Source organism: Haliotis rubra, unplaced genomic scaffold (assembly GCF_003918875.1).
Source record: "Haliotis rubra isolate DU_JTF1 unplaced genomic scaffold, ASM391887v1 Scf894, whole genome shotgun sequence".
NCBI lineage: Eukaryota > Metazoa > Mollusca > Gastropoda > Lepetellida > Haliotidae > Haliotis > Haliotis rubra.
This window is the reverse complement of record NW_025767628.1, coordinates 54,458-73,801: the sequence shown is the minus strand read 5'-3', so window position 1 is coordinate 73,801 and position 19,344 is coordinate 54,458. Positions and strand designations below refer to the sequence as shown.

Below are 19,344 nucleotides of genomic sequence, written 5' to 3'. Positions count from 1 at the left end.
AGTCACAGTACTTTGTCTAAGTTTTACTGCACGTTGCTGTACCCGCAAATAGGTGTTTGTACGTATTCACGTGGCCACCATCTGGTCATATACCAACGGATTCTTTTAAGAGCACAGGGTTGTGTACTGTACACTAGGGGTTGTGACAACACTGAAATAGTCTGCACACATAGATGACTCCAAGGTTTTTAGACCCGCTCACATGTGGGCTCGATCCCGGCACCTCAAGCTCGCGGGATCACTAGCCTGGCACCATAGACTGATCGCCCCAAATGATCCACACATACACATACACAGAGAGAGAGAGAGAGAGAGAGAGAGAGAGAGAGAGAGAGAGAGAGAGAGAGAGAGAGAGAGAGAGAGAGAGAGAGAGAGAGAGAGAGAGAGAGAGAGAGAGAGAGAGAGAGAGAGAGAGAGAGAGAGAGAGAGAGAGAGAGAGAGAGAGAGAGGGGGGGCACACACACACACACACATATCCCGTCAAAGGACCAGATATTATTTAATTACCTCCACAAACGTGAATACATATACATGTAATTTTTTTTTTTTAAATATTGTAGTTGTTTAATTATTTTTTTGTTATAAAACATAATAGCTATTCATATACCAGTTTGTGTCTATTTTGATTTCTAGGAAATACGCACATTTTGCAGTTACATCCACATCTCATCTTCTCATGAAAAGGAAAGAGGTCACATGGGGAGGGGAGATAACTCTCCGAGTACTAATAACTTGATCGTGTAGAATCCAAAGCTCTTCGGATATGTGCTGGTGCCTTTCTACCACTCCAGTTTCTGCATCGGATGGGATGCTCAGAATCTCCTAAGCAATATCATCGTCATAAAGATGCTCTCAAGTATTTGTCCTGTGCAACATATGTTATATTTAGGTTTACACTAGGATTACATTTGTAAAGTACAAATTCTAGTACTTTTTGAGTTGAGCCCCATCCGGGATTCGAACTCACACCCTCAGAGTCAGGCACCTAAGCGCCAGCACACAAAGTCAGCCGCCTAACCCGCTCAGCTCCCGGATGGGGCTCAACTAAAAAAATACTAGAATTTGTACCTTACTAAGAAAGTGTAATCCTAAATATAACATATGTTGCATTTGACCACTTTCTAAATGGCATTGTGTAATCATATTTGTCCTGTGCCGAGGGATCAACCAGCAACTGATAAATTATGTGTCTGTGTGGAGTATGCAACGTACGGGTCATTCAAAACAGCTGTTTTGATTATTTATATAACAATTTGCATTACAGCACAAGCTGAACGATCTCTAGTTAAATCCTGGCTTAACTCTGCCAATGAACGGTTCCATGGACTCTAACATAACCGTCTCTTTCAAAGGTTTTATAGAAGCTTGTTAACCAGCAAATGTCACCAAGCGTTTTCAAGAGTTTGTAATGCTGGTGGAACTATTTATATTCCAGGCCACGCCCCCACCACCACTCCGCAAAAGATTGAGATTGAATTATCAACTGTCTGTAATTGCCGCAGAATTAACAGCTATACATCAAGTTTTATGATGGGTCAGTGATAATGAGCAAGTAGCAATAATCCTTCCTGAACGGTTATCAGCCGTACACGTCATTCAATGAGGCTTATATGGTCAACTTTATTAAACGACCACTTGTAAGTTCATGCTGTTTTGTGCATTTGTTGTCATAATATGTAGTTTACTGCCCATGCTGGTTTAGCTGGAACTAAAGAAGTGGACTACCAGCCAGATATTGAGTGTATTAATCCAGACCCAAGAGGATTCATGTTTGTCATATCCTCTTCAGTCAATGCATCTTGGTAAAAGGAATGGGGTGATGAAACAACTTGGACACACATTCACTATTCATTTCCAGTAGTAAACGAAAAATATAATTCGTCGGTGTTGCCCTAGAGAAGAAATCGCGTTGACTCATCTTGGCCAATGTGGCTTGAATTCCAATAGAAGTATATATGATAATATTGTAACTTGCCCAGAGACAGCACTATCTCTTTAGATGTCCAGCTTATAAAATATCACTGCAGTATATCGAATTAGCTGCTCTTAACAAAACCAAAAAATCTTTTTACAATCAACAGCATTATATAACTGTTTATTAGTACTAGTGTTGTGGGCATAAAGGCTTTCTGGCCTAAAGTCGTCCTGAAATTACCTGGTTAGTAATAACTCCGTTAGACTGGTTCTCAAGTACTGGGGTAACTTTTAAGGGGTTTTTTCCTGTCTGTCTGTGGAGCTCGGGTATGTGGGGTCTAACATACGGGTATGTTTGTTTACTTCTCGTGCACTGGTTATTTTAAAATTTACTTTGTTGCAGAAATTCTGCAGAGCACACGCACGCACATGCACAATCACATCTCAATCACATACATTCACGTTTTTTTCTGTTCATGCAGGAAAGCGTATTCAAGGGGCAACAATACATCTTTTTACATAACCTTAGCTACTTCCATGCAATCTATTACAGGATCTGTAGTATAGGTCATCACCTACAGCACAGGAATGGATGTACACCAGCAATATAACAACTGATGAAACTTAAAGCATTTCGGAGCAATTCCTAGGAAACACTTCACGAGGATGACAATGTTTTATTTGTATATTTGTTATAAAGCAAGTGTATAAAGAACAACAAAAGTGAAATAACATACAGATTATACGAAGGAATAAAACCACCATTCATTAGTAACACTAGAGGTGAGTCAACTTGGCTTGTCCCCTTTAGTTTTCAGTATGGACATGTCCTTCTTGCACTAGAAAACGCAAAACATATCACTTTTGAAAACAGGTAAAAATCAAAGAACGACAATGTATGACAGTCAATGTATGATGGAATCCAACTGAATGCAGCAGGCTAGATACAGTATGTCATGTTCTGCGATGCTACCTGCCTTCCACGTGGTAGCTGGTACCAGACAGAATGATGCAAACAGGAGAACAGTTTCAAACTTTTATTGTTCACCTCTAAACAGGGAGTTCTATACAGATCAAGATTTAAGAAGCCCTTTTCAGACCAAAAGTCCAGGAGTCCAATACCATAAGGGCACACACTGTATACAGGCCGAGCCTCCACGACCCCTGTGTGATATACAAGCCAAGACTTCAGGAGCCCTATGTGGTATACAGACCGAGACTCCACGAGCCCTATGTGGTATGCAGGCCAAGACTCCACGAGCTCTATGTGGTATACAGGCCGAGACTCCACGAGCCCTATGTGGTATACAGGCCGAGACTCTACGAGCCCTAAGTGGTATACAGGCCGAGACTCCACGAGCTCTATGTGGTATACAGGCCGAGACTCCACGAGCCCTATGTGGTATACAGACCGAGACTCCACGAGCCCTATGTGGTATACAGACCGAGACTCCACGAGCTCTATGTGGTATACAGGCCGAGACTCCATGAGCCCTATGTGGTATACAGACCGAGACTCCACGAGCCCTATGTGGTATACAGACCGAGACTCCACGAGCCCTGTGTGGTATACAGACCGAGACTCCACGAGCTCTATGTGGTATACAGGCCGAGACTCCACGAGCTCTATGTGGTATACAGGTTGAGTCTCCACGAGCCCTATGTGGTATACAGGTCGAGTCTCCACGAGCCCTATGTGGTATACAGGCCAAGACTCCACGAGCCCTATGTGGTATACAGGCCGAGACTCCACGAACCCTATGTGGTATACAGACCGAGAATCCACGAGCCCTATGTGGTATACAGGCCAAGACTCCACGAGCCCTATGTGGTATACAGGCCGAGACTCCATGAGCCCTATGTGGTATACAGGCCGAGACTCCACGAGCTCCATGTGGTATACAGGCCGAGACTCTACGAGCCCTATGTGGTATACAGGCCAAGACTCCACGAGCCCGATGTGTTATTCTTGCTGTATACGGAACATTGTAAATCACAGATGCTTGTATACACCCTGACGCCACCTGTAGTCAAACAGAGTAATACATAACGCTTTGCCAGTAAAGTTGAATATAGCATATTTCCAGCCGAATTCTTCGAACCCCCCTAAAGGAAATTATTTATTAAAAAAATGTAAAATGAAGAGTATTCCTGGTATCTATTTTGTGAACACCCATGCTGTCCACGTGTCGAAGGCACTGTCACACATTGAGAATCTTCCACCTGGCAACCTAGTTACTATATAGTTATAATATCAGCTTCCTTGATGAAAAACCACTACCTACTCCCAGAGACGGGGAACATGCACGTCGTCGTAACTGTAATGAATTTACTGACTTCTCATAGGTAAATTGATGATAAGTGATGTTTTAAAAATTAAATTCAAAATGTACAGACTGGATTTTTGAAGGTTCTAGGCAAATGTATTTTCGACAATTGAAACAACCAGAAAAGTCAAATGGCCAGCTACAAATCATCGACTTCTGATGCTGTACTGTTTCTTGTGTCAGACCTTCTGTTGCAGACACGGACCACGTTGTTGAAATAGCTGAAAACAAAAATACTGAAGACATCAAGTGAACAGAGATGTAGATATACCTTGCAATTGCTCCCGTGATATACATAGAGATACCCATCTTCTCCGAGATCCATGCAGGTGTTCATACTCATTTCACGTGGGTAATACATGAACAAATGTGCTGAATCAATACAACACGCAGTCGAGTTTACGTATATCTATTTAACCAGATTTTCTTATTCTTGTGAGATCACTGATTGCGACCGCCATCTTAGAAAATCACAATGGTCTGATGACGTCAAAATTCATGGTCAATGTTTGACCACACATGGTTTTTGACATAGTACCACGAAAAGTTCTGAAACACGCTCCCTCCACATAAACATTATAAACAAATTTTGTCACATTACTGTACTCCATGTTCCATGTCACACTACTGAACTTCATGTTCAATGTCACATGACTGTACTTCATGTTCAGTGTCACATTACTGTACTCCATGTTCCATGTCACACTACTGAACTTCATGTTCAATGTCACATGACGGTACTTCATGTTCAGTGTCACACTACTGTACTTCATGTTCCATGTCACACAACTGTACTTCATGTTCAATGTCACACTACTGTACTTCATGTTTAATGTCACACAACCGTACTTCATGTTCAATGTCACACTACTGTACTTCATGTTCAATGTCACACTACTGTACTTCATGTTCAATGTCACACTACTGTACTTCATGTTCAATGTCACACTACTGTACTTCATGTTCAATGTCACACTACTGAACTCTATGTTCCATGTCACACTACTGTACTTCATGTTCCATGTCACACTACTGAACTTCATGTTCAATGTCACATGACTGTACTTCATGTTCCATGTCACACTACTGTACTCCATGTTCCATGTCACACTACTGAACTTCATGTTCAATGTCACATTACTGTACTCCATGTTCCATGTCACACTACTGAACTTCATGTTCAATGTCACATGACTGTACTCCATGTTCCATGTCATATTACTGTACTCTATGTTCCATGTCATATTACTGTACTCTATGTTCCACATTACTGTACTCCATGTTCATGTCATATTACTGTACTCCATGCTTCACATTACTGTACTTCATGTCATATTACTGTACTCTATGTTCCATGTCATATTACTGTACTCCATGCTCCACATTACCGTATTCCATGTTCCATGTCATATTACTGTACTCCATGCTCCACATTACTGTACTCTATGTTCCATGTCATATTACTGTACTCTATGTTCCATATTACTGTACTCTATGTTCCATGTCATATTACTGTACTCTATGTTCCACATTACTGTACTCTATGTTCCATGTCATATTACTGTACTTTATGCTCCACATTACTGTACTCTATGTTCCATGTCATATTACTGTACTCCATGCTCCACATTACTGTACTCTATGTTCCATGTCATATTACTGTACTCTATGCTCCACATTACTGTACTCTATGTTCCATGACATATAACTGTACTCTATGTTCCACATTACTGTACTCTATGTTCCATGTCATATTACTGTACTCCATGCTCCACATTACTGTACTCTATGTTCCATGTCATATTACTGTACTCCATGCTCCACATTACTGTACTCTATGTTCCATGTCATATTACTGTACTCTATGTTCCATATTACTGTACTCTATGTTCCATGTCATATTACTGTACTCTATGTTCCACATTACTGTACTCCATGTTCCATGTCATATTACTCTACTCCATGCTCCACATTACTGTACTCTATGTTCCATGTTATATTACTGTACTCTATGTTCCACATTACTGTACTCTATGTTCCATGTCATATTACTGTACTCCATGCTCCACATTACTGTACTCCATGTTCCATGTCATATTACTGTACTCTATGTTCCATATTACTGTACTCTATGTTCCATGTCATATTACTGTACTCTATGTTCCACATTACTGTACTCCATGTTCCATGTCATATTACTGTACTCCATGCTCCACATTACTGTACTCTATGTTCCATGTCATATTACTGTACTCTATGTTCCATATTATTGTACTCTATGTTCCATGTCATATTACTGTACTCTATGTTCCACATTACTGTACTCTATGTTCAATGTCATATTACTGTACTCCATGCTCCACATTACTGTACTCTATGTTCCATGTTATATTACTGTACTCTATGTTCCACATTACTGTACTCTATGGTCCATGTCATATTACTGTACTCCATGCTCCACATTACTGTACTCTATGTTCCATGTCATATTACTGTACTCTATGTTCCATATTACTGTACTCTATGTTCCATGTCATATTACTGTACTCTATGTTCCACATTACTGTACTCCATGTTCCATGTCATATTACTGTACTCCATGCTCCACATTACTGTACTCTATGTTCCATGTCATATTACTGTACTCTATCTTCCACATTACTGTACTCTATGTTCCATGTCATATTACTGTACTCTATGTTCCACATTACTGTACTCTATGTTCCATGTCATATTACTGTACTCCATGCTCCACATTACTGTACTCCATGTTCCATGTCATATTACTGTACTCTATGTTCCACATTACTGTACTCTATGTTCTGTACTCCATGTTCATGTCATATTACTGTACTCTATGTTACACATTACTGTACTCTATGTTACACATTACTGTACTCCATGTTCCATGTCATATTACTGTACTCTATGTTCCATGTCATATTACTGTACTCTATGTTCCACATTACTGTACTCTATGTTCCACATTACTGTACTCCATGTTCCATGTCATATTACTGTACTCCATGCTCCACATTACTGTACTCTATGTTCCATGTCATATTACTGTACTCCATGCTCCACATTACTGTACTCTATGTTCCACATTACTGTACTCTATGTTCCACATTACTGTACTCCATGTTCCATGTCATATTACTGTACTCTATGTTCCACATTACTGTACTCTATGTTCCATGTCATATTACTGTACTCCATGCTCCACATTACTGTACTCCATGTTACAGGTTATAACATCCCACCTGTTTGTCACCTGTCAAGGTTGTTAGAGGCCCCACGCTCTCCTCATCATCAGATCAAAGTAGGGATCCTGGTCGATGCTGATGCTCACTCCGTGGTAGTAGTTTATGAACTCTTCTTTAGTTACCTATTTATAAATAAGATAGACATGATAAGATTTGTAGGGACATGTGAATACTGGAATTATTTGGAACTATTTTCAAAAACTGTCGTGTTAATGCAGTGACAGAAAAACGTAACCCTTGTTTAGCTGCCTCCTGTTCTTTGTGTATAGTACCTGTGAGTTTCGCGACTTTGGACCCATTGAAATCATACATTCTGGTTTAAGGATTTTGTCCAGTAGTGGGGCACAGTGGTGTAGTGGTTAGCATGTTGGCCTCTCACGCCAAAGGCTCGGGTTCGAATCCCGGTGGAGACACCAAAATTTGTGAACTGGGTCTCATACTGTGTTGTGTCCCTGGGCAAGGCATTTCGTCCACATTGCACTCAGTCCACCCAGCTGTTCAAAATGGATACCTGAGAAGCGGATGTACGGACCTATACGGTCGCGCGAAGCGGCTTTGAAAGTCAATTCCGTTAGGGTAATAATATAACTCCAGAGAGCAGCATCGCGTTGGATTCTTTCCGCAAAATTAGCATTATTATACGGGGTTGTATGGGAAAAGGTGGGCTGAAACTACATTCAGAGTATAACATGTGATACCAAATTAAATGGATGTCGCATACCATTCCGTCTCCATGGTCCTTTATGTCGAAACTGTCTAAGAAGGCCCGTTTGCACTGTTTGCCAGTCCACTCCCCACTAACGAACTTTGGGTGGTGCTGATAGTTGTACACCCCCTCCAGATCATCGCCCATTACGATGCCGTCGCCTGTCTTGTCCAACTTATTGAAGGCCTGTTCCACCAGCTTCAGCCGACACGAGTTCATTGGACCCTACAGACAGAAGGAGGTCGTCATGGAAACTGCGGGCAATGTGCATGACGCAAAAACACAAACTATTTTATTGACTAAAATAAGGCTTGCTTCGGGGTGGAAACAATACTTCAAGAGTTCTCACATACCCGGAGTGCCTTCAAAAACTCTTCATACTCTATAGATCCCGTGTTATCCTTGTCGATTTCGGCAAAGAGAGCCTCCAATTCCGCCGGTGTGAGGTTGACACGACGTTCTGTTATTCCCTTCTTGAATTCTTCTTTGCTCAGTTTCCTGTTGCCGTCGTCGTCGAGAATCTTAAACATCCTGACAAACAGATGACACATGTACAATAGTTTCAAACAAAGAATTAGAGACATATAGACACTTATGGTGGAACATATCGATTTTCCCTGTAAATGATGCAGTACAGTAAGTGTAGTCCACGTGTTTCAGGTTTATGTCACTGAAGAGGCAGATGACCCCACTTGTCACGGTTCCTTATCCCCTGCTATGTCGTTACATATATACATACCTGCCAATACCTTTAATCCCTGCTTCCCCTGAATGTAGAAACAATTTGTATCTGAATCTATCCACGGGAGAGTTCGTGCTTGAGTTAGCAATTTCCTGCTGGCACTTTTGCTTCATAACAGCGGGGTTGGGTTCCATTATGGCAGTCTGTAATCAGAACAGTAAAGATGTCAAAAGACGCTATATATGAATAGTAAACTGTCTACAATACACAACAAAATCTGTCTACCATACACACCAACTATCTGTCTGTTATACACCAACGTATGTCTGTCATACACACCAACTACCTGTCTGTTATACACCAACATGTGTCTGTCATACACACCAACTACCTGTCTGTTATACACCAACGTATGTCTGTCATACACACCAACTATCTGTCTGTTATACACCAACATATGTCTCTCATACACATCAACTACCTGTCTGTTATACACCAACATAATATGTCTGTCATACACACCAACTACCTGTATGTTTTACACCAACATAATATGTCTGTCACACACACCAACTACCTGTCTGTTATACACCAACATGTGTCTGTCATACACACCAACTATCTGTCTGTTATACACAAACATAATGTCTGTCATACACACCAACTACCTGTCTGTTTTACTCCAACGTATGTCTGTCATACAGACCAACTTCCTGTCTGTTATACACCAACATATGTCTGTCATACACATCAACTACCTGTCTGTTATACACCAACATAATATGTCTGTCATACACACCAACTACCTGTATGTTATACACCAACATGTGTCTCTCATACACACCAACTATCTGTCTGTTAAACACCAACATATGTCTGTCATACACATCAACTACCTGTCTGTTATACACCAACATAATCTGTCTGCCATACACACCAACTACCTGTATGTTTTACACCAACATAATGTCTGTCATACACACCAACTACCTGTATGTTATACACCAACATGTGTCTGTCATACACACCAACTACCTGTCTGTTATACACCAACGTATGTCTGTCATACACACCAACTATCTGTCTGTTAAACACCAACATATGTCTGTCATACACATCAACTACCTGTCTGTTATACACCAACATAATCTGTCTGCCATACACACCAACTACCTGTATGTTTTACACCAACATAATATGTCTGTCATACACACCAACTACCTGTCTGTTATACACCAACATAATATGTCTGCCATACACACCAACTACCTGTCTGTTATACACCAACGTATGTCTGTCATACACACCAACTACCTGTCTGTTATACACCAACGTATGTCTGTCATACACACCAACTACCTGTCTGTTATACACCAACATGGGTCTGTCATACACACCAACTATCTGTCTGTTATACACCAACATAATGTCTGTCATACACACAAACTACCTGTCTGTTATACACCAACATAATATGTCTGTCATACACATCAAATACCTGTCTGTTATACACCAACATGTGTCTGTCATACACACCAACTACCTGTCTGTTATACACCAACATGTGTCTGTCATACACACCAACTATCTGTCTGTTATACACCAACATAATGTCTGTCATACACACCAACTACCTGTCTGTTATACTCCAACGTATGTCTGTCATACAGACCAACTACCTGTCTGTTATACACTAACATATGTCTGTCATACACATCAACTACCTGTCTGTTATACACCAACATAATATGTCTGTCATACACACCAACTACCTGTCTGTTATACACCAACATGTGTCTGTCATACACACCAACTACCTGTCTGTTATACACCACATGTGCCTGTCATACACACCAACTACCTGTCTGTTATACACCAACGTATGTCTGTTATACACACCAACTATCTGTCTGTTATACACCAACATAATATGTCTGTCATACACACCAACTACCTGTATGTTTTACACCAACATAATATGTCTGTCATACACACCAACTACCGGCTGTTATACACCAACATGTGTCTGTCATACACACCAACTATCTGTCTGTTATACACCAACATAATGTCTGTCATACACACCAACTACCTGTCTGTTTTACTCCAACGTATGCCTGTCATACACACCAACTACCTGTCTGTTATACACCAACGTATGTCTGTCATACACACCAACTATCTGTCTGTTATACACCAACATATGTCTCTCATACACATCAACTACCTGTCTGTTATAAACCAACATAATATGTCTGTCATACACACCAACTACCTGTATGTTTTACACCAACATAATATGTCTGTCATACACAGCAACCTGTTGTTTATACAACAACATAATATGCCTGCCATACACACAAACTACCTGTCTGTTATACACCAACGTATGTCTGTCATACACACCAACTACCTGTCTGTTATACACCAACATGTGTCTGTCATACACACCAACTACCTGTCTGTTATACACCAACATGTGTCTGTCATACACACCAACTATCTGTCTGTTATACACCAACATAATGTCTGTCATACACACAAACTACCTGTCTGTTATAAACCAACATAATATGTCTGTCATACACACCAACTACCTGTCTGTTATACACCAACATGTGTCTGTCATACACACCAACTACCTGTCTGTTATACACCACATGTGCCTGTCATACACACCAACTACCTGTCTGTTATACACCAACGTATGTCTGTCATACACACCAACTATCTGTCTGTTATACACCAACATAATATGTCTGTCATACACACCAACTACCTGTATGTTTTACACCAACATAATATGTCTGTCATACACACCAACTACCTGTCTGTTATACACCAACATGTGTCTGTCATACACACCAACTATCTGTCTGTTATACACCAACATAATGTCTGTCATACACACCAACTACCTGTCTGTTTTACTCCAACGTATGCCTGTCATACACACCAACTACCTGTCTGTTATACACCAACGTGTGTCTGTCATACACACCAACTATCTGTCTGTTATACACCAACATATGTCTCTCATACACATCAACTACCTGTCTGTTATACACCAACATAATATGTCTGTCATACACACCAACTACCTGTATGTTTTACACCAACATAATATGTTTGTCATACACAGCAACCTGTTGGTTATACAACAACATAATATGCCTGCCATACACACAAACTACCTGTCTGTTATACACCAACGTATGTCTGTCATACACACCAACTACCTGTCTGTTATACACCAACATGTGTCTGTCATACACACCAACTACCTGTCTGTTATACACCAACATGTGTCTGTCATACACACCAACTATCTGTCTGTTATACACCAACATAATGTCTGTCATACACACAAACTACCTGTCTGTTATAAACCAACATAATATGTCTGTCATACACACCAACTACCTGTGTGTTATACACCAACATGTGTCTGTCATACACACCAACTATCTGTCTGTTATACACCAACATAATGTCTGTCATACACACCAACTACCTGTCTGTTTTACTCCAACGTATGCCTGTCATACACACCAACTACCTGTCTGTTATACACCAACGTATGTCTGTCATACAGACCAACTACCTGTCTGTTATACACTAACATATGTCTGTCATACACATCAACTACCTGTCTGTTATACACCAACATAATATGTCTGTCATACACACCAACTATCTGTCTGTTATACACCAACATAATGTCTGTCATACACACAAACTACCTGTCTGTTATACACCAACATAATATGTCTGTCATACACATCAACTACCTGTATGTTATACACCAACATGTGTCTGTCATACACACCAACTATCTGTCTGTTATACACCAACATAATGTCTGTCATACACATCAACTACCTGTCTGTTATACACCAACATAATATGTCTGTCATACACACCAACTACCTGTCTGTTATACACCAACATAATATGTCTGTCATACATATCAACTACTAGTACCTGTCTGTTATACACCACATGTGCCTGTCATACACATCAACTACCTGTCTGTTATACACCAACATATGTCTGTCATACACATCAACTACCTGTCTGTTATACACCAACATGTGTCTGTCATACACACTACCTATCTGTCTGTCAAACACCTTACATACCGATCCATTAAACAGCCTCATATGTCTGTCATACATACTTACATGTCTGACATAAACAATTACAACATATCGGTCATGCACCATCACAAAACATCTGTCACTACCTGTCTGTCACACTTAATGTCTACCACGAACACTCATTATATACAGTTATTGATTTGGACAACAAGTGTTTTCGGAATATTATTAAATGATAGTCACTTCCTCTAACTTTACAACTGTATACAATCAGTGTAGCTCAGTAGTAACAATGAACATGGCTCAATAGTACCATGACAATGAACGTGAAAAACACGGCACGATAATGGTGACTAGAAAACATGTCACTTGTGACCTGAATAATGTCCGTAGCACTGGTGGTAATGAGAAGGACTAAAATCAAGGGTTGCAGGGGTAAATGCCGCTGAGACCTTAAAAGCGTTATGTTCATTAATTCGTTGTTGATATATGACTTCAAGCATTTCTAAGACACATGAACCAGATCTGACAGTGAAAGTATTTCAACGATATACACGTGTGTGTGTGTGTGTGTGTGTGTGCGCACGCGTGCGTGCGTGCGTGCGTACGTACGTACGTGCGTACGTACGTGTGTGCGGGCCTTTCACAAAGTTGAATACGCTTGGCTGTTAAACATAATTCTAAATATTTTTAGAACCTAAACGCGACAGGGAATAAGGATCACTATTAGGTTTGTGTATAGGATCTAAACACATGTATCGTGTGTTACTGTTCCGTTATTTGAACACATTTATCACAACAATATACAACAGCAAAGGTGCGTCTCAAAATACCAGTGACTAAACTATACTCAGGGAAACAAATAAGGGAACACCATTTCGTGGCAGTGTTCTTTATTTATTCTCAGATTTCGTCCCATGGGGCTATTCAAAGCTGGTGATGAAAAATGGAAAATATCAAAGGATCGCTTGAATTTAACCGGCATCTATGTCCAACACGAGAAGGAAGAACGTGATCAACTCATAAAAGTCGACTAATAAAATGTGAAGAGAATACATAGTGACTGACATGTACCTATCGCTGGGGCAGTCCACAGCTACATCAGCGTTACTGTTAGGTTCCAGATGAACATGCCATGCTTGACAGGCAGTCAAGTTTTGCTACACAAAAGTACACGGCCTCTCTTGTGTCCCTTGGATGAGAGCTAATGCATCAGCGGCCAGAGGTTTATATACCTTTACCATTGCAATAATTTCTTAACAACATATAACGAAGTAAATGCTGCTGTCGTCGACACAAACCGCCGTGAATCAAACACAGAGGGTTAACAGGCTTGACAATCACAACTCACCTGTCTCAAGTACGGCCACACAGGCACACCTGTTCAAGTAGGTATGGTTTGGGATCTGATGCCACTGTTTGTCTGTGTCCGTGGCGACGGGTGGACAGGTAATCTCTCCGCTAGCCCAGTCTCACTCCGCTGCCTCACGAGCTCTCTCTACCAGAGCGTATCTTAATTCCGCACGAGAACATCGATCATGAACCAATTGGATATGTTCAACCTTTGGTCTGTTCCAATCAGCTAGCTAACAATAGCATATCGAGTCAGATACCCATGTCAACTATAGGGTCGAGCTTACAGTTTCCCTCTATTCAATCCGAAACACCACAAAGCGGTCGAATATAGAACAGAGGTTGATATGGATCTGATAGCACACAGTTGTAACGTAATGACTGTTTGTTACTGCCACAGTAGGCTACACGCCCCAGTAATGGAGGAGACCCACTGCCGGCGTGATCGATACGTTCAATAATAAATGCAGTGTACTAAAATACGCAGCTAAAATTTCCTGGGGGAAATCTAGCTACGGCTCATTATGTAATATACCACATCGTGATCCGGGAGTATAGTCTACTCAAAGTTGAATACAAGTCATGTATGTGATCAGCTCGTGTAAGAAAAACGTAACATTTGGTAATGTTATTTAACACGACGTTGTTGAAAGCAGTTTACATGTCATATAACACCTGTTAACAATTAAGGTACACGTGGACGATTTAACATGAACTTGAATCTTCAAGGAAAGATACCGTGGGAGTAACTCCCTGTGTGGTTGATAATTTCAAGAGAGACTTGTAATGAAGAAATGCACGCGTTAACATTGGCATCCAGCCAATGCTGGAGTTGTAGCTACATATAGATCATGTACAAAGTTGTTACATTGGTAAACATACCGCGAGCACATAGCTTGTCATGCATTACAGTAGGACAAGGTTGGGCATGTCTAGGGGCGCAGTACCAAACTAGTGTATATAGCTATACAAGCAACTACGCGAAACTGTGTGAATGTTATGATTACAGATTGCCAGTTACAAAGTAGACAAATGTAACATGCATAGTATATTCTAGATTACACTTTCTCATCACAGAACAGATTCTTGAACTTTTGTGGGGTTTAGCCCTGTCAGTCTTTCGGCCGTTGGAGCCCTGTCAGTTTACACCAGTTTACTTGAAGGGTACACAAAACATTCTACCAGTAGTCGGACTTCCAAATTAAAACATTGGTAGCGGATTAATCCTTTTCAGATATCCAGTGAGAATAAAGCACTTAATCAGCCATAATACCTAATGCGACGACACCGACATAACGCACAGCGGGTACAACATCTATATAGCATTGCTCTTGTCTAATTACCCCAGGGCGGTTGTAAAGACAACATATGTCTACCGCTGTAATGGGGCAGTTTATAGGGTGGTACATCTCCACAGGGACACGTCATGAATAACTTAGGGACGATCTCAGCTGTGATGTCCCTCTCACAATGGATGACTGACTAGTGGACATTCACACCATTTGTTGTTCGGATATATGCCATCTGCATAGCTGACAACACTGGGAAGGAGACCTCAGACCACTGATTTGGCCTTCTGTGAATTCCATAACTACTTGCCAATACTCGTATGCACGCTACCACTGCTTGGATAGTGTTACCAAATCCTTGATAGTTGATGGTGTACAAACTTGTGGATGTGGAAGTTTCTTTTATAGCCGTACTTGTTGTAACAGTGCCTCGGCTATATAGCGTTACAATAAAACCTACACACACACACAAAAAAAAAAAGTCTGAAGATCCTTAGTACAGATATAATATATCTATATATATATATCTATATATATATATATCTATCTATCTATCTATCTATCTATCTATCTATCTATCTATCTATCTATCTATCTATCTATCTATCTATCTATCTATCTATCTATCTATCTATCTATATATAATATATATATCTATATATCTATCTATCTATCTATCTATCTATATGTTGGTAGCAGTAGCAGTATCCAGGCTACGTGAACGTGCAAATTCTGACTTTACATGTTGGAGTTGTGGCGTGTAACCGCGTGTATAATCTGACCAACAGAGCATTGAAGTATACACACACGCACGCGCATACGTTTGGACTCACATATCCACTGCTTTGGACAGGTCAGTGATATTGTATTTCACACCGCTATCTAATTTACCTACTCAGATTTACGTGTTTGAAAAATCCAGCAATAACTGTTGTAACTATAATTAATCCAACCTTTGACTGCTCTTTCCGATCACCATTATGGCAGGCCTTCAACAAGTAGAATATATCACCAGTTCACGATAATATTTTTCAGTATTTCAGTATCTATTGAAAACAATAAATGCTCTTCAAAGAACAATGTCTTCTGTGTTAATTAACTCATTAATGAACTATGCCTCCTGCGGGTACTCTTCAGCAACAGGGCTGTTCCCACTTTCATCGTAGGGATGGGGAAGCACCACCTGTGTGCACTGAACCATTAATTAATGTGTCTCACAAATGGGAGGACACCGCTATCCTATATGTTCAGCCGCATCTATTGGTCAACATTGATTGGCTACCCGCGAGTGGACACGGATCATCGCCACTCCCAGATGTGCCGATGGTAATCAGCATACCTATCCATACACTTCGGTCGTAGTAAGATCGCGACGTTCTGTCAACGACATTGCGCTTCATCATGATATGCAGTTGTTGAAGCGCCGGAAGCTCTCGCGGGGCGTTGGCGTTTGGCAGTAGTCATGGTAACGTCATCATTGGCCTTGTAACTAAGAGAACTAATAGCGAGGGATATCGCAACAAAATGAGCTGCAGTGGGCGGCTATTGTTTGGGGTGAGATCGATTACGAGTAATCAGCAGGTTACATACACACATTTCGATTATTTGAGAGTCAATTTGAATATTCTGGTGATCTAAATCAGTTATACACAAAATGCACCTATTGAAGTTTGTTCTGTGGTGAGATTTCAGCCCTTCTGAAATCAATTACCGGTGAATCAATTTCGGTCACGTGATATTGTCTCCTTGGAAACGAACGTATACACACTTAAATTTAAACGATTCATTGAGTGCAACATCAATGTATATTCAAATTTAATAAAACCTTTCAAAATAAAATAAAACAGAACCAAACACGGCAACCCCATTTTGTCAGTCCAAGCATCACGCACCACATCCCATGTGTATGACAGGAGTCTATTAGGAACATTGTACATGAACGGTTCAGGTTGCTATAAAATGAGATAAAGTGTCCTGTTTCTCATCAACGATAATTCATTATTCAGAGCAAGCTAGGTGGTTGAAACGAGCCTTTGTTCCCAGGTGTATGTTCAAGTACTGAATAAAGTCTCAGGGGACAGGAACATTATTAATCAGCTGGCTTCATGGAAGTTCCCGTGGAAATATAGTTTCCCGTTAGAAGGGCCCCAGCAGTGCAGCAAAGCGCATCTTACAGAGTTCGACGTTGTTGTAATTAGACGAGTCACAATAAAGAAGCTAATAATGCATGTGAATGTGTGATTGCGACATTATGCCAGGCTAAGCGCTCTATGTGGCCTGTACTATAGACCATCTTGTCCCCGCTATATGTCCTCTAACATGGACCTTATTCCACCCCACCTCTCGTCTACATATGTCCTTACCATGGACCATCTGCCACCCCCACCTCTCGCCTATATATGTCCTTACTATATATGGACCATCCACGAATGTGCCCCTCCTTGTCCTCTAATCCCCCTGTCCTGCAAACAAAATATTCTGCTGTGTTTCTTTTAAATAATTTTATTTTGGGAGGTATCCACAACATGTTGTAACCTGTATTTCGTGTGATAATTTAATAATTAAAGTAGGACACAAATGTATATGTTTTGTCATGTACTCGATAACGTTATGTTGAGAGCGCCTTCGGCAAATAACATGAATATCTCCTGCCTTCACCTGGAAACACTTCTACAAAAGAAAACACAGCCAATGTATGAATTCTGTGACAAACAAAAACATTAAAACCTAAAGACTGTGAAAAGAAGGATGCTTACCTTCAGGTGTTTTGTCGGGTTGTTGTCAGTATCCAGGTAGCTGAGTGATTGACAGCCGACAGAGGTATTAATTCATCAACGCTCCAGCCTCCACACAAGGAATCTCTCGCCACAAGAGACCTATCGACCGAAGAGACGTATATCCCGATTAAACAGGCCTTCGAGGCACATCCTATTTTTATAATCGGAGGATGTCACACATGTTAATCGGTGTGTGGTCGGTTCCTTAAATTCGGCATTCTTTTTAACATATCTCAGAGTTCGGATATTTCAAATCTCTATTTTTCATTTATTTATTGAATCCACTGAACAAGAAGCGGTGGGGCTAGGCTAGTGGTTCAAGCTTTGAGGTATGCTAGTAGATCATGCGATGGGGCAGACTAGTGGTTCAAGCGTTGAGGTATGCTAGTAGATCATGCAGTGGATCTGGCTAGTGGTTCAAGCGTTGAGGTATGCTAGTAGATCATGCAATGAGTCTGGCTAGTGGTTCAAGCGTTGAGGTATGCTAGTAGATCATGCAATGGATCTGACTAGTGGTTCAAGCGTTGAGGTATGCTAGTGGATCATGCGATGGGGCAGGCTAGTGGTTCAAGCTTTGAGGTATGCTAGTAGATCATGCGATGGAGCAGACTAGTGGTTCAAGCGTTGAGGTATGCTAGTAGATCATGCAATGGATCTGGCTAGTGGTTCAAGCTTTGAGGTATGCTAGTAGATCATGCAATGGATCTGGCTAGTGGTTCAAGCGTTGGGGTATGATAGTAGATCATGCAATGGATCTTGCTAGTGGTTCAAGCGTTGAGGTATGCTAGTAGATCATGCAATGAGTCTGGCTAGTGGTTCCCTTACTCATTGTGGTTTTCGCGGCGATTCGCGGCACTGAGGTTTGCACTTGAAATGTGGCTTTAGCGGCAATTGGTATTTTTTAAATGTGGCTTTCCCGGGCGGACACCA

The 19,344-nt window shown here is 40.8% G+C and overlaps 1 protein-coding gene across 3 annotated transcripts; it reads right to left on the bottom strand.

Annotated features, from left to right (window-relative positions):
- Positions 1–2,576: 2,576 nt before the first annotated feature.
- On the bottom strand, positions 2,577–18,500 carry LOC124263685 (calcyphosin-like protein). Of its 3 annotated transcripts, none has more exons than XM_046698344.1 (6): positions 18,394–18,500; positions 8,953–9,098; positions 8,567–8,744; positions 8,229–8,438; positions 7,505–7,629; positions 2,577–4,462 (listed from the first exon to the last, which is right to left on the bottom strand). In XM_046698344.1, the coding sequence occupies exons 2-5, from the start codon at positions 9,087–9,089 to the stop codon at positions 7,528–7,530; spliced, it is 627 nt and encodes a 208-aa protein (XP_046554300.1). In that variant the 5' UTR covers positions 9,090–9,098; positions 18,394–18,500; the 3' UTR covers positions 2,577–4,462; positions 7,505–7,527. The 3 variants fall into 3 exon arrangements, with proteins under 3 accessions (XP_046554300.1, XP_046554301.1, XP_046554299.1); XM_046698345.1 differs by lacking the exon at positions 18,394–18,500 and adding an exon at positions 14,347–14,766 and having other exon boundaries at positions 7,516–7,629; XM_046698343.1 differs by lacking the exon at positions 18,394–18,500 and adding an exon at positions 14,347–14,764.
- Between the last annotated feature and the right edge of the window lie 844 nt (positions 18,501–19,344).

Excerpts from the sequence above, each read along its gene's own strand:
- LOC124263685 (XM_046698344.1), bottom strand. The coding sequence starts at position 9,089 with ATGGAACCCAACCCCGCTGTTATGAAGCAAAAGTGCCAGCAGGAAATT. Across the intron at positions 8,439-8,566 it reads AGTTTTTGAAGGCACTCCGG|GGTCCAATGAACTCGTGTCG; the intron begins GTATGTGAGAAC and ends TTCTGTCTGTAG. Across the intron at positions 7,630-8,228 it reads AGGACCATGGAGACGGAATG|GTAACTAAAGAAGAGTTCAT; the intron begins GTATGCGACATC and ends ATTTATAAATAG.